At 46.7% G+C, this 15,747-nt stretch overlaps 1 protein-coding gene across 1 annotated transcript in view; it reads left to right on the top strand.

Moving 5' to 3' along the window:
* ARHGEF5 (Rho guanine nucleotide exchange factor (GEF) 5) overlaps positions 1-10,738 on the top strand; it is a 32,934-nt gene extending 22,196 nt beyond the window's left edge. The window contains exons 9-16 of the mRNA XM_010844866.1: positions 30-159; positions 388-462; positions 865-954; positions 2,279-2,436; positions 3,249-3,410; positions 4,854-4,924; positions 6,377-6,481; positions 7,412-10,738. Coding sequence (XP_010843168.1) covers positions 30-159; positions 388-462; positions 865-954; positions 2,279-2,436; positions 3,249-3,410; positions 4,854-4,924; positions 6,377-6,481; positions 7,412-7,569 — 949 coding nt within the window. The 3' untranslated portion in view covers positions 7,570-10,738. The remainder of the gene's footprint in view (positions 1-29; positions 160-387; positions 463-864; positions 955-2,278; positions 2,437-3,248; positions 3,411-4,853; positions 4,925-6,376; positions 6,482-7,411) is intronic.
* The last annotated feature ends 5,009 nt before the right edge of the window (positions 10,739-15,747 follow it).

Raw genomic sequence — 15,747 nt, forward strand, 5'->3', positions numbered from 1 at the left:
CTCCTCACCCGAGGCTCCCTGCCCTGCAGGAACAGCAACAGCAGTTTCCGAGAGGTCCTGGAGAAGCTGGAGAGTGCCCCCATCTGCCAGCGCCTTTCCCTCAAGTCCTTCCTGATTCTGCCTTTCCAGCGCATCACCCGTCTCAAGCTCCTGCTCCAGGTACTGCAAATCCCCCCTCAGCCCGCTCCCTTGAACCCAAAGGCTGGTCCCTCCTTGTGCCATGCTCCCACGCCTGGTGGACAGTGAGCCATCTCCCCACGGCCCCCTCCCTCCTTTCCCAGAAAGGTTGGCTGCTACAGTTTGGTTCCTGACCGTCTCCATTGACCTCTTCCTCCCCTTTGCCCATCCCTTTCTCCACCTGCCTCCTGCCTACGCCTTGTTCTATAGAACATTCTGAAGAGAACACAGCCCGGCTCTGCAGAGGAAGCAGAGGCCACGAAAGCACACCATGCCCTGGAGGAGGTAGGCGGCCACCATCCCTGCTCGGACTCCCTGATTGTCCTTCTCAGAGAAGTCTGCCCCCGCCCCGGCCCATGACACCAGGAGGCACAGATCCTGGCCAATGCAATCGCTCAGCTGCCTCACTGTACCCACCAAACCTCCAAGCATTCACGCCTGCCAGCTGCAAGGACAGTCCACACGGAGGGACAACCCCCAGTTTACATCTTCCTTTGACACAGCCAGGAATGTTCTAGCAGGTCTCCACAAAGTAGGCCATCATCCTTGCCCTGTCTTTGCTCAGTTCCAGGCCAGTAGAACGATGAGAGCTATCACAGCCAGTTTCCAGATTTCTTGCAGGGGACTTGAAGCTAAAGCCTCTTAACATGGTTCTCTTCCTCTCTCCTTGCCCTGCTAAACACACAGCTGATCCGAGACTGCAATAACAATGTCCAGAGGATGCGACGGACGGAGGAGCTGATCTACCTGAGCCAGAAGATTGAGTTTGAGTGCAAAGTAAGTTCGTCCCTCGGGTCCCCATGGGTCACCTTCTAACACAGAACCAGTCTCGCTCACAGTATCCCAGCCTCTAAGCTCCTTGCTGCACACCTTCTTTTCTGCCCTATTTCTGGAATACCCGCATGCCTACTTCTTTTTTTTATATGTATAATTTATTTATTTTTAATTGAAGGATAATTGCTTTACAATATTGTGCTGGTTTCCACCAAACATCAGCATGAATCAGCTGTAGGTATACATATGTTCCCTCCCTCTTCATTCTCCCTCCCCATCCCACCCTTCTAGGTTTTTACGGAGCCCTGGTTTGAATTCCCTGAGTCACACAGCAAAGTTCAATCTCCATGATAATATTGTTAAGGGGAAAAGGGAAGATGCAGCTGTATATGTATTGCAGTATCTTACTTTTGGTGAAAAAGTAGGATAAAAATCTATATGTATTTGCTTGTGTATTCATAAAGAAACTCTGGAAAGATAACTAAGAAATAAAGGACAGTGGTTACTGGACGGGGAGAGAGTACCTTTGACACCTGGGCAGAAGAGAGAGAACTTATCAATGTATACCTTTATAAGGATATACTTTTGGTAGTTGAATTATTCAGTATTTTATCACATCTCCATCTAGTCTAACCAAGGCAATATAAAATTGAATCCAGATATAGGGCTAAAATCTGGCATCTAAATCCAGATTTAAAATAGACATTCCACGTTCAAATTTCTATTCAGATACTATCCTTACCTCCCCAGAGGAGAGGAAAATCCCTCATCTACATGTTCATCGGTGTCCAGCACCCTTAATGTTATGCAAATTCCAGGCAGACCCCACTGAGTTCTCTGTATTCTCATCCACATCTGTTTCTGATTGCTCCTCTCATGTCTCAGGTTATAATCAAAGAAAGAACAGACGTCAGAAGCACTCTAACCCTTAACTTCTACGAGACACATCATATACTGGTCTCAGCTCTGGGGCATCGTCCCCCCGTCCCAGTCAGATTCTCCCATCTCTTCTTCAGTTCTAGTTTCCACAGCTGAGCGGTCTCATGGAGTCACTCTCCTGGGTTGAACCTTAGGGCATCTTCCATTTGCATGAGCTGGGGACCTGGGAGCCACCCAGCAGTAGTCAGGAGACAGCGGCAGTCAGATGTTTCAGAGAGAAGCAGAGTTTAAGTGGATGGGCTGTGAGCAAGGAGGAAGATGTGAAGGGATCACTGTCGGTGGTGGGACTTCGGAGGAAGAGGCACAATGATGAAGGCTGGCCTGGGAGAAAGCCTCGTGCGTATCCTGTGTGTGACGCCACCTTCTTTCTCTTTCCTGCTCCGTATAGATATTCCCGCTCATTTCACAGTCGCGCTGGCTGGTGAAGAGTGGGGAGCTGACGGCCCTGGAGCTCAGCGTCTCCCAGGCGCTGCGGAGGAAGCTGACCACCCGCCCGGTCCACCTGCACCTCTTCAACGACTGTCTGTTGCTGTCTCGGCCCCGAGAGTCAGTGACTGGAATGGGAGGCCAGAACACGAGGGGGAAGTGGGATGAGGCGAGAGGGAAGGGCTAAAGGGGACAGAGAAGGGTCCTGGTCCTATAGAGGAACCTTCTCAATGGTTTGCCCCATGGAGTCCTGGTCATGACCTAGAGAAGAGGAAGAAAGATCCAAAGCCAAAGAGGGGGATCCCACTGAATTATATCCCAAGATCACCCAGGAGGACCTCGACCATGTTACAGGCATGACAAAATGCAGCGTATTAGGCTTTATCACTTTTTTGAATAAGTATGTTATCTCTGGGCTTCCCTGGTAGCTCGGATGGTAAAGAATCTGTCTGCAATGCAGGAGACCTGGGTCCGATCCCTGGGTCGGGAAGATTCCCTGGAGAAGGAAATGGCAACCCACTCCAGTATTCTTGCCTGGAGAATCCTCATGGACAGGGGAGCCTGGTGGACAGTCCATAGGGTTGCAAAGAGTCAGACACGACTGAGCAACTAACACACATTCTGGGCTGAGCTCAGCCTACTAGCTTAGCAATACTTAGCCAGTTCCAGATCCTAACTCTGGTCCTTAGAAACTTTATATTGGTTCTGTTTCTTCAACTTGTTATAGTGGTGAACATCCATTGCCCTGGCTACGTAGTTTGCCAAGCCATTGACAGATCCCTTCCAGGGGCACGCTGACACCATCTTAGCATGAGGAGATGAGAATTTACAGGCTGAACATGCTAAGGACAGGGATTTTGAATTGTAAAGATAAGCGGGTGGATGAAGTCCAAGCACCCCAGCGTCAGGCTGAAAAGCCTTGTGTTTTTCAGGGGTAGCCGATTCCTGGTATTCGACCATGCTCCCTTCTCTGCCGTCCGTGGGGAAAAGTGTGAAATGAAGCTGCATGGAGCTCACAAAAACCTCTTCCGACTCTTCCTGCAGCGCAACGCCCAGGGCTCCCAGGCCGAGTTCCTCCTCCGCACAGAGACCCAGTGAGATGGGGCTGCTCAGGGGAGCTGTGGGGAGGGAAGACAGCCGGGCAAGGAAGAGGGATCAGGGCAGAAAACATGTCCAGAAAACAGCTACAGCACCAGTCAGTCCGTTTTGGACCAGGGAGCATCTACAGACCAGCCTAAACCCAAACTCCTAGAGCTGATAGATGACTTTGAGGAGCCTGGGGGTGGGAGAAGGTGTTAAGTCGCTGTTACCACCAAGGCTTAGCATCTGTTATGCTAAGAAGGACAAAGTGCATAATTGGTTTACTGACATCCACGACTGAATGTGTATGAGCCAGAAATTCCTCAGTGCCCACGGCTGGAGGGTGTATGCGTGAATAAGCCATGAATTAGATAAGCACTGGGTGCCTTTAGCTTTCTTTGCTCCCATCTTCCCATCCAGTCCTCTATTGAACAGAAATTCATAGTGTTGAGAACTATGATTGGCTCATCTCTTTAATAATAATAATATTAATAAAATATATTCACCCATGCCTGCAGTGCAAAGAGTATTCAAAATAATGTCTCAAAGTCTGGTACACAGTACCTACCATAATGAACAGTTGTAGCTATTACAGCTGTTACAGAAGATATAAGAAACCTCCTCTTTGAAACGTTTGACCTGACACCTAATGGTCCGAGGGTCCTCACGTTGTAGATGCTTTACGATTTTGTCCCACTTACAGGACAGAGGGGCTGTACAGGTGCAAAATACCACCAAAGCCAGATCATCGGATACAGACTCACATTCTTTGTCTACTGCTTTGGGTAGCATCTTCCTGGAACAGTGATAGTGTCAGCTCTCAGTTACTCCAGCGTGGTTGGAGGCAGAGGCTCAGATAGTACAGAAACCTTCGGATAATTACAGAATTAGCCTCAGATCATATTGGGTTGGCCACAAAGTTCGTTTGGAGTTTCCTATAACATCTTATGGAAAAACCCGAACAATCTTTTTGACCAACCCATTATTACATGACCAAAAAAAAAGGTAGATAGAGCTACCTGACCCAGTTATGATTACAGAATAATTTCGTCTCTGAGATCTTGACTGAAGGAAGGTGGGCAGAGTGTCAAAAAGTATGCAGAGTGGCAGAGGGAAGCTCAACTGAGCTGAACATTTCACTCAGTAGACTTCCCCGAATGGAAAATCTACATACGCACAATTGACATTGACTTTATGCCTCTACTTGAAAGACACAAGATGTCCTTAAGCGGGTAAGCTTGGAAAGAGAAAGAGAAAGAGAAATGGTGACAAGACACATGAAAGTGTAATTCATGATCTGGTCAAATTTCCATCCCAGCAGAGCCCCACTGATTTTTGTCCTGGATATTGCTGAACTAGACAAGTCTTTCCCACGGTCCCTCCACTTCCCCATCACCTGCCCCTGTCCTGTACCCCCAGAGCTGCTGCTGAAGCGTGCCCCTGCTTTGTTTTCTCAGAAGTGAAAAGCTTCGCTGGATCTCAGCCTTGGCTATGCCGAGGGAGGAGTTGGACCTTCTGGAGTGTTACGGTGGGTTAGAGTCCAAGAGAGAGGGAGGGGTGGTCAGAAGTCTGCTGTGGATGCAGTTTAGGAGGCTGGGTGGTACCAAGAGGCATCTGCTTAAAACTGCTCATGGCCGTGGCAGTGCCCCACCCCACCCCCCATACACTCCTTGTCTTGGACAGTAGTTCACTCGTTTTGAATATTCATCCCTTTAAGTCTATCCTGCTACTTGTTTGCCTAAATTTCACTGACTTGAAGGTCTTGGGGAAATAGGGGGAGAAAGTCCATGTGGAGTGGGGTTTGGGGGGTATAGCAATATAGTAGATATGTCCTGAGCACCCCTCCCCTGTACAGGACGACCTGAGACCCTGCCTCTACCCTAGGCTTCCAGGCACCCCCAGGCACCCGCAGACCCACTCATTAGGAAGTGTCTGTGTTAAGCCTCATAGTTGTCCTCCAGCAAGGACTCTAATTTACATCCAGAGAGGAACTGAACTCAAAGGAACACTGAACTTTTAGTGACTCCAAAGAACAAACAAATACAGGGCACTTTGGGAAAGGATGTAGGAGAACTAGGATATAAATGGAGTTCTGTTCAGTGTGCAATCCATCTGCTGCACTTCACTTTCTCAGAAGAGAAAGAAAACAAGACAATTCTTGCTGCATCACTGTGATCTTGTGAATGGGAGATACAGACAAGCTAAGTACAGGTAACAGTGCATGGTCTATTTAGTCTCTAAGAGAACCAATGCAGTGTGGTAAAGTGTAAAGAGCTATAAACCCATGTAAGATAGAAGACTGTGGGTCAGGCATACTCTGGGGCTTCTCAATTTTGAACTTCAAAACTTTGGAAATTTCCCCTGGATCACAAAACCACAGAAAATCCAGAATGTCCTTGAGTCATCTTGATCAGCTCAGTCATTTATAGAAAAGGAAACCAAAACGAGAGGGCATGCGGTGCTTAGATTATACCAGGAAGCCCACTGGATAAGTCTCATTTAGTCCCACAACATGTACCATGGAGAAGAATGAAAAATGAGTCTCAGAGTTTACAATGGAGTTGGAGAGGCAGAACACAAACTTGGAACAATTAGGTAAAAGATAAATGGTTTGTTGTAGACAGTTTTACAGGAGTTCAGAATCCAATGCAGATGAAAGACACAGGGAGGATTTCAGTGCTTAGCAGAATCTCAGTTCTTTGTAACAGTGGTTATTAAAAGGCAGTCACAACCTGTTTCTCAACTCATCTTTACTAGAGAGAATCTTTGATTCATTTCAGTGATGGCATTTCTATCTCTTAATCACCCATCTCGTTCCCTGGGAGAAGATGGAGACTTTTCCAATTGTCTTTCTGTGTGTAACTTTCAACAGTTTAAACTCTCTCTCCTCCAAGTCCTCTCAAGCTACCACCCCTGCGGGTCCTCCTTCATGTTCTAGTTCCTGCCTTTCCTTACCCCTGTCACGGTCTTCTCTTCCAAGACTCCCCACAAGTGCAGTGCCTTAGAGCCTACAAACCCCGAGAGAATGACGAGTTGGCGCTCGAGAAGGCAGACGTGGTGATGGTGACCCAGCAGAGCAGTGATGGTAAGAGAGGAATCCACAGGGGACAGGCTGGGTATGGAAAGTGGGATGATGTGGGTGGACGGCCTCATTTCCTAGGGCTGCTCTAACAAAGTGCCACAAGTTGGGTGGCTTAAATGGGTAGAAATGTATCCTCTCATGGTTCTGGAGGCCAGAAGTCCAGAGTCAAAGTGCTGGGCTGGCCATGCTCCCTCTGAAGACTAGGAAAAGGTCTTCCCTTGCTTCTTCCAGATTTGGTGGCCCCAGCTGGCTTGGCTTTTGGCAGTATCAGTCCAAGCACTATTTCTTCCTTCTGTGTGTGTGTAGGTGTCCGAATTTCCCTCTTTTAATAAAGATACCAATTAGATTGGGCTTCCCAGGTGGCTTAGTGGTAAAGAATCCACCTGCCAATGCAGGAGACCTGGGTTCGATCCCTGGGTTGGGAAGATCCCCTGGAGAAGGCAGTGTCAACCTACTCCAGTATTCTTGCCTGGAGAATCCTCATGGACAGAGGGGCCTGGCAGGCTACAGTCCATGAGGTCACAAAAGAGTCGGACACAGTTAGCAACTAAACAACAACAACCAATTATACTGAATGAACAGCACACTCTGCTCAGGTATGACGTCATCTTAACCTCACTAATAATACCTGCCACAACTCTGCTCCCAAATAAGACTGCATTCTGAGGCTCTTGAGCTTAGCACTTCAACATATATTTTGGGGAAATACAGCTCACCCATAAGAGTGGAGAAGGCTCAGAGGTGGGCAGCTACAGACTGTATCAGACCTAGAGCAGCCGGGGCGAGTACACCGGGAGGCTGAATTCCCCATGCTGGGGACTCTCCAGTTCCTTTAGCCTTCAATTCACAAGTGCGTCCAGGAAGGAGGTCCGGGGGAAATTACTGTGAGTCTTTTGCAGGTAATTCTTCTTCCCACCCACCCTATGCCCATAGGCTGGCTGGAAGGCGTGAGACTGTCCGATGGGGAGCAAGGCTGGTTCCCTCTACAACAAGTAGAGTTCATCTCCAACCCAGAGGTCCGCGCACGGAACCTGAAGGAAGCCCACCGAGTCAAGACTGCCAAGCTACAGCTCGTGGAGCAGCAGACCTAGCTGTTTTCTGGGAGGAAACCCCCGAGCTTAAGGACGAGATGTTCCTGGACAGGGCTGGCCCAGGACATGGTGGTGGAGGCCTTCTGTGCATCAGGAACTAGGCCTTCTAAAGCCCAAGGACAACACCCAGCTGCCAGGAGCTAGTCCCAAGCCTCCTCTCTTTTTGTGCTTTGTACTTGGTGCGGGGATTTTGAGGGACTTTGCACTGGACTCTGAGAACCTTTTCTCATAGAAAAAGGGATCCATGGGGCCTAAGCCAAGGAACTTTACTTCTCCTGCTCTGCAGCTAAACGCTTTCAGAGTACAGATTCAGAGCTGACCAGAGTTTCCATCATGGCCGTATGTTAAACAGAATCTGGAGGGAGATGTTTAAGGAGGATGAACAAATCAGATGGGAGGGTTAACCCGGTGACCTTTTAAGGTATCTTCCAACCCTGGAGATATCCCGTAATTACTGGGCAAGGTCAGTGCCTGGGTCTCTGGGGTCTGTCGTCGGCTATGTGAGGTGATACGCTCTCACTCTAATAAAGTTGGCACTTCTCTGAGTGTTTTCTCCCCAGACTCCTGAGCATTGAGTGAGGTTCAGAACATGGGATCCCGTGGTTCAGATGTTATAAAAGACCACGATGCTGACTGGGTTACGTCAGTGGCTGATTCTTTCTTTGACTGTGGAGAGTTTGGGGAATTTTTCTGCTTGTTATGGCCTCAGAGTTTGTATCAGAAAGTAGAATGAGTTGATGGGTAATGAAAACTCCAAACCTTTTTTTAACTGAACCCACAAGTTAAGGTCTAAGCTAGTTTCGGTGAATGTGGAACTGCTACTCAGACCCTCCATGATTTTATATTTTGACTTTAGATACTGGAAGGGTGTCATCACCGCTGCGTCATCCTCTGTGTGAGAAAGAGCATGGTGCAGAATCCTAGAATCCAGGTCACAAGACCTCACTTCCAGTTACTGCCTCACCACGACGCAGCCTGCCTACTTCTTGGTTTCCTTAAATGCAAAATGCAGAATTGAGCCACGTAACCTCCAGACTCCCATCCGACTCTGTGATGCATGATTCTCTATCTCCCATCAGTTTGCCTTTCTCAGGTGGAGAACATCCCTGCTTACATCTTTTTCCTCATATCGAGTCGTCACACAGCAATGGTACCGTCATCTTTTAAGTGGGCACATTGTGGTCCATCCTGGACATTCTACCCCTCGGCTTTATCTTTGGCGGTGGTGGTTTAGTTGCTCAGTCATGTCCAACTCTTGCGACCTCATGGGCTCTAGCCCGCCAGGCTCCTCTGTCCATGAGATTTCTTTCCCAGGCAAGAATACTGGAGTGGGTTGCCTCTTCCTTTGCCATGCTTTATCTTTAGAGGCCCTCAGGGTAGAATTGCACTGCAGCTTTATACAAAGGTAAGAATAATACTCTAAATTTGGTCTCATACCCAATTAACTGTGATATGACATAAAAGTATCACTTTTGATAACACATTTTGTTTACAATCCATCCTAAAATGTAAGTTAGCTTACTTAATCTTTAGAAAAGTTATCACTATTAAGTTAATAAAGTTCGGAATAATACTAATTTATCCTAAACAGTCTGACAGTGCTAAAAAGTCTAAAATAGACATGACTTGAGAGAAGTTCAATTGAGATTTTACATCTTTTCATAAAGCTAGCTTTTAAGTATTAATATATGTTAAATGTATATATTATATGTAAACTAACAACTGATTCTTCTTAATAGCAATAACAGTAATTTTGATCCAGATCTTTTGTTCATACCAGTATTTGAACACTGGCCGTATGACTCAAAGAGAGCCATGTCCAACCTTATATTTTCTAGGCAAACTCTCCTTTACTTTCCCAGGGAGATAAAATGTCAACTTCTGAATGATATACATGTTAAAAAAAAATGTTTTTAGTTAAGTGACTGCTTCTTTGCTTGAAGTTGCTAAGGCTTTCTGAGTCCCCTTAGGCTGACTTCTATTAAAGCTGAAATTGTCTTGAGGTATTTAACAGATGTTTGTTTAATCAGGTTATCCTCACCTAATCTGGGAAATTAAGAGACAATTGATTTCCACTTGTCTTTAGATCCTTTGTTTTAAAAACAAAAAACAAGCGACAACAACAGCAAAAGAGTTTAGGTGTGAAGAATGTTTCCTGAATTGAATTACTACATTTTTATACTTTGGGTTTCAAACAGTTGGGCACAGTTCTTGATATTGTCCCTTCCTTCTTCAGATTTTCAGAATTTAACTCAAGTTCTTCTTTTTTACCCCTTCTTGGCATCAGTGCATTAGAAACCTAGCAATTCCTTATGAGAAATTATGAAAACAACTCTTAACCAGCACTTTCTGGACAGACTGCATTTGAGGTGCATATGACGATAGATGGTATTTTGTTGGCTTTTTTTTTTGAGGAAAAGCGTGCACAGTGTCTTTAGGAGTCCTATTTACTGCTCCTTTGCTGAACTTTATCAAGCTTGGAGCTTAAAAATCCTATAGATATATGCTGAGTCACTTCCTTTGGGCTCTTGACCCCACTGAATTTCCGTCTGTCAATTTTATCCACTCACACGACTTAGAAAGCTGTTTTGTAAAGGTTATTTTCACCATCAGCTTTTCATTTAGAGCTAACTGTGATGTTATGATTCTTAGAGTTCAGCACTTACGCTGTCACGGTCATTTATAATGACTTTAATAAGATCAGCTTACATGTCAGTATCTGGAAGGCTCACAGTTGGAGATGTGTTTATTTCCCCTGATTTCATTTTCTCTTAAACAACTCCTATATCCACAACACAAAGTAAAATGGACTTTGGTCCTAGGATGACTGATTTTTTTTTAAGATTTTTTTTGATGTGGCCCATTTTTTAAAGTTTTTTATTGAATTTGTCACAATATCGCTTCTGTTTTATGTTTTGGCTTTTTGGGCACGAAGCACATGGCATCTTGGCTCCCCAACCAGGAATTGAACCCGTACCTCCTGCAGTGGAAGGCAAAATCTTAACATCTGGACCTCCAGGGAGGTCCCTGTTTTGTTTTTATTAGTCTTTGGGATATAAGTTGTTTAAAAGTCTTTGAAAATGTAAAGAAGTTACATTCCCTGGCTCTCTTTCTTTCACACACATACTTATCCCCCTGAAATAAACCCAGTGTCCTCTTGGACCCATAATTGTCTCTATTTAGTGATGCTCTCCTTATCATAACTTCTTCTGGTTTGTGAAGTCAGATTAGAAATGCAGTATTTTGGTGCAGCAGCCGTTTATAGACAAAACGGAACCTCACCCACCCACCCGGAGACACATCACTGAGGCCTGGGCGAGCTTGCACTTGGTTGTCCACACCTCTAGGTAAATATCCTTCTGCCGGTGGTGACTTGACCCTATCACTCACACAGCTCAGTTACCTTAGAGCCGCATCTGCTATAAATATGACTCAGGAGCTGCGTGATTGCAGCGGCGCAAAGCCTGCTGTTTAACGTAATCTCCTGAAATCAGGTGTGCCAAGGGGCCAAAGGTTACAAGCAAATGAACTAAAGGAAGACAGACGCCAGAGTTAGTCATGTTTCAGGTAGACGGAAAACATTCTCTATCCCTAATGGCTTTCGACCCATTTCTTCCAACCCACCCGTTTCCAATGCCAATTATGGAGTGGGAGTTTCTCCAGCCTCTTCCTGGGAAGAGGGTGAAGCACAGCATCCCTTCACTTGGCAGAATTTCCAGGGAAACATCCCCAGAGTGAGGTGAGGGCCGAAGGAAGAACCCTTGGGGAGCGTAGGTAAGTGAAAGAGGGTGTCTTGTCTCTTCTTTCCGGGAAGGCTGGGCACCGGGAACTGGGGAAGCAAAGGGGTTGGGTTGGTGTGAGCTGTAAACTTTTTTTTTTCCAAGCTGGTAAGGAAGCTGGGAGGGAGTGACTACTGATCCCAGCTGCCTGGTTTATGACTCACCGCCCTGAGGGCAGAGCCTGCTACAGGGAGGGGCCTGAGTCTGGCCCACGAGCTCCCCAGAAGCACCAATGGGCAGATAGATATTTTCCTGGCGTTTTACCTGAGCAATTACCTCTGAACAATGCCTATGGAAAGCCCGAAGGACAGCAGGAGCTGCGTTAGTTTGCACTGAATGACATGGAGGTTCTGAATCTGCTCTTGGGCCTCAGGCTCCCAAAACGCCAGGGAGAGAGTTCAGAGTGCTGGGGAAAGTGGCTGAGGGCCACAGACCAGGGAAGACTCTGGTAGAGTCTGTAGGAGTCCACAAGTCCACAAGTCTGTAAGAGATTCCAGCCATCATGGAGGCAGCCTTGGGAAGAAAAGGAAAATGCCGGGAGGAAAGAGGGCCCCGTGGATGGGACGCATCCGGCCAGCTGCAGAGTGTTTTCTTTCTGAGATCCACCACTGGGGATGAGAAAAATCACCCGCTGTTGGAGTGGAAAGGACCCCAAAGTTCTTTGTGTCTAACTCCCTGCTGGTCACACAGGAGCTTGTGAAAGGGGGACAGTTGGCTTAATACCACACAGCCAGGGAGTTGTAAACTGCAAATCCGAACAGCCTGCTGTTTACTTCTAGGATTTTAGCGCGTGATCTGTGACATGCGGCATTTGTGTGGCTCACAAAAGGTGGATGGTGACTTGCTGTAAAATGCAAAGGCTGAGTAAACAGAATATGGAGAGGCAGATAAGTCTTGAGAAAGTGAGAGGAGCTGGCGGTCAGACTTGTGGAATGGTTAATAAACAGGCTTTAGTGATTGGACTAAGCTTGGCCAGGCAACAGACTGGAAAGAAAGATAAGGTGTGGCTTTTGCAGGCATTCATCATCCTTGCACAGCAGGGCCTTAAGAGCTGGAGAGTTTCCCGAGTGCGGTGTGTGTGTGAACTGGAGAGTTTCCCAAGTGTGGTGTGTGTGTGAACTGGAGAGTTTCCCAAGTGAGGTGTGTTTGTGAACTGAAGAGTTTCCCAAGTGAAGTGTGTGTGTGAGCTGGAGAGTTTCCCGTGTGCGGTGTGTGTGTGAACTGGAGAGTTTCCTGAGTGCGGTGTGTGTGTGAACTGGAGAGTTTCCTGAGTGTGGTGTGTGTGTGTGTGTCCTCAGCTTTAGGGGAGGAAAGGACAGGAGGATCCTTGATAGAAGACGGAATGTGTGCAGAAACACAGGACTTCCTTCGTGGAATCAGTTGTACTGGCATTAGCAAATAAAAGGGAACAAAAGATGAAGGAGTAGTTTTCCAGTTGAAAATCCAAGAAAATGAATGGATAAATTTTTTTTTTTTTTCAAACATTTGACAATAGTCCTTTAAATAAGTTCTGGGGACACATTTTATTTCCCTACGTATGAAAATGTACCTGATTTCACTGATTCAAATAATGAAGTGTTACAGGAAATAACAGGGCTTCCCTGGAGGCTTAGTGGTAAAGAACTCACCTGCCAGCCCAGGAGGCGCCGGAGATGCAAGTTCGATCCTTCGGTCGGAAAGATGCCCTGGAGAAGGGCATGGCAACTTACTCCAGTACTCTTGCCTGGAGAATCCCATGGATGGAGGAGCCTGGCAAGCTACACTCCATGGGGTCACAGAGTCGGACACGACTGAATGATTGAGCTTGAGCACCACAGGAAATAAAAAGTCAAACCAAAATGAATAATGGACAAGAAGGCAAAATAACAAAATGGGTGAACTGGAGCGCTTGGGAAGATTCAGTGCTCGTCGTCGATGGTGGCTCGGAGGGGACTTCTGAATAACAGATTGCACTCTTGGCGGCTCCAGGTACACAGACTGGGACAAGGGTGTCAAGTGGGAAGTACACGTTGGGCAGAATTGGATGGAAAGGATGATGTAAGCAACAGCAGGGCGAAAGACTCCACCCAGGAAGGATGGGTGGAATCTCTGTGGGTGGAAATTCCATTCTCAGACAACACACTGCACAGGAAGGGATGTCCTTGAGGCAACTCGACCAGAGCAATGAGGCTAAGAAACAAAATGTGAAAGGGACACACAAGACACAGAAGCGCTAAGGCTGAGGCAGCAGCCGGCTCCTCTGGAGTTCGTATTTTATGAACCATTCTCCTCTTAGATGCCTGGGCACCATAACCTGAGGTCAGTTTCACCATCTCTCCCTCCTACCCAAACAGTCAAGTTCTGTTGATTTCTTCCCAGCATCATTCTCACTGATTGCTTCCCTCTTGTTCTCCTTGTTATTGTTTTTCTGTCGTTCAGTCACGTCCAACTCTTTGCAATCCCATGGGCTGTAGCCCACCAAGGCTCCTCTGTCCATGGGATTCTCCAGGCAAGAATACAGCAGTGGGTTGCCATGCCCTCCTCCAGGGGATCTTCCCAACCAAGCTATCAAACCTATGTCTCCTGCAGCTCCTGCATTGCAGGCAGGTTCTTTACCACTAAGCCACCAGGAAAGCCCCCTTGTTCTCCTATGCTGTGCTGTGCTTAGTCGCTCAGTCCTGTCCAACTCTTTGCGACCCCATGGACTGTAGCCTGCCAGGCTCCTCTGTCCGTGGGGATTCTCCAGGCAAGAATACAGGAGGGTTGCCATGCCCTCCTCCAGGGGTCTTCCCAACCCAGATTCTTTACCATCTGAGCCACCAGGGAAGCCCCCTTGTTCTCCACAGTTCAGTTCAGTTCAGTCGCTCAGTCGTATCCGACTCTTTGTGACCCCATGAATCGCAGCACACCAGGCCTCCCTGTCCACCACCAACTCCCAGAGTTTACCCAAACTCATGTCCATTGAGTTGGTGATGCCATCCAGCCATCTCATCCTCTGTTGTCCCCTTCTCCTCCTGCCGTCAATCCTTCCCAACATCAGGGTCTTTTCAAATGAATCAGCTCTTCGCATCAGGTGGCCAAAGTAATGGAGTTTCAGCTTTAACATCATTCCTTCCAAGGAATACCAGGGCTGATCTCCTTCAGAATGGACTGGTTGGATCTCCTTGCAGTCCAAGGGACTCTCAAGAGTCTTCTCCAACACCACAGTTCAAAAGCATCAATTCTTTGGCACTCAGCTTTCTTTACAGTCCAACTCTCACATCCATACATGACCACTGGAAAAAGCAGAGCCTTGACTAGACGGACCTTTGTTGACAAATCACTATTTTAATCTCAATACCTCATTCCTGGACACTAGCATCATGTCCCCACTGATCTATCTACTCCCAGTCTTTTCACTGTCAATCTTTGTGGAAGAGTGCCTTATTGCGATTTCAGGTTTGACTGTATCCTCTTTACCCCTCTGATTAGCTACCAGGTAACAAGTCTGGATCCACCCCAGCCATCCAGCCCCCCTTCCCTCCTCTCACATGGTCCCTTATCTATGATTCACTCCCCTCCAGGCCTGTCCCTCTCCAGCTTTGGAATATGAAGCTTCCTCTCCCCTTTTTACAGTGCTGTCTTCTCTATCTTATGTCTCACTACAGTGTCCCTACTTCTTTTTAAATCAGACAGTACTGAGTGGATAAGTTACTTAAGTACAGACCAAGGGTCTATGGAAGGATTTGATTCTAAATCTAATCTAGATCACACCCATTGTTTTCTTACATTCATCCTTACCTTCTGACCTCCTTTTATTAATTTATCTCCCCCAACTCAGTATTCTTGCCTGGAAAAATCCCATGGACAAAGGAGCCTGGTGGGTTATAGCCTATGGGGTCACAAAGAGTCAGACATGACTGAGCACACACACACACACAGCTATCAAAACACACTGCTTCTAGGGTTGGCACCTCCTGACATCCCATCTAAAATTTACTTATTTTGCAAATTTGGACAAATACATAAACCTCTCTGTGTCTCTGATTTCCATCTGTTGAAGGATACGTTCTGGGGTTGTTATGAAATTAAATTCCCTATTAAAGGGCTAGATACACAATAAATGCTAAATAAATGGCTACCACCATCATTAATATTTTGTCTGAGGATCAATTTCTGAGTAAGTGAGCTAGTTCAGTTGTTCCTGTGGTCTCATAAAATATACACAGAACTGTCCATCACTGAGAGTGTCTTACGTATTCAGAGTTTTCAGCTTTTAGATGATACATTTGGCATTCAGGAAGCAAGAGTCTCTATCTGCATTTAGTGAGGTGGAAAATAAAACAAACTCAAAAGACTTCTCAGTCAAGGCATTCTTTGGAAATCATTGAAATATCAGTGTCCTCCTCTGTAGACTGGGATAAAGTGATCTGATTTGCAC

This window comes from Bison bison, unplaced genomic scaffold, assembly GCF_000754665.1.
Source record: "Bison bison bison isolate TAMUID 2011002044 unplaced genomic scaffold, Bison_UMD1.0 scf7180017864211, whole genome shotgun sequence".
Lineage (NCBI taxonomy): Eukaryota > Metazoa > Chordata > Mammalia > Artiodactyla > Bovidae > Bison > Bison bison.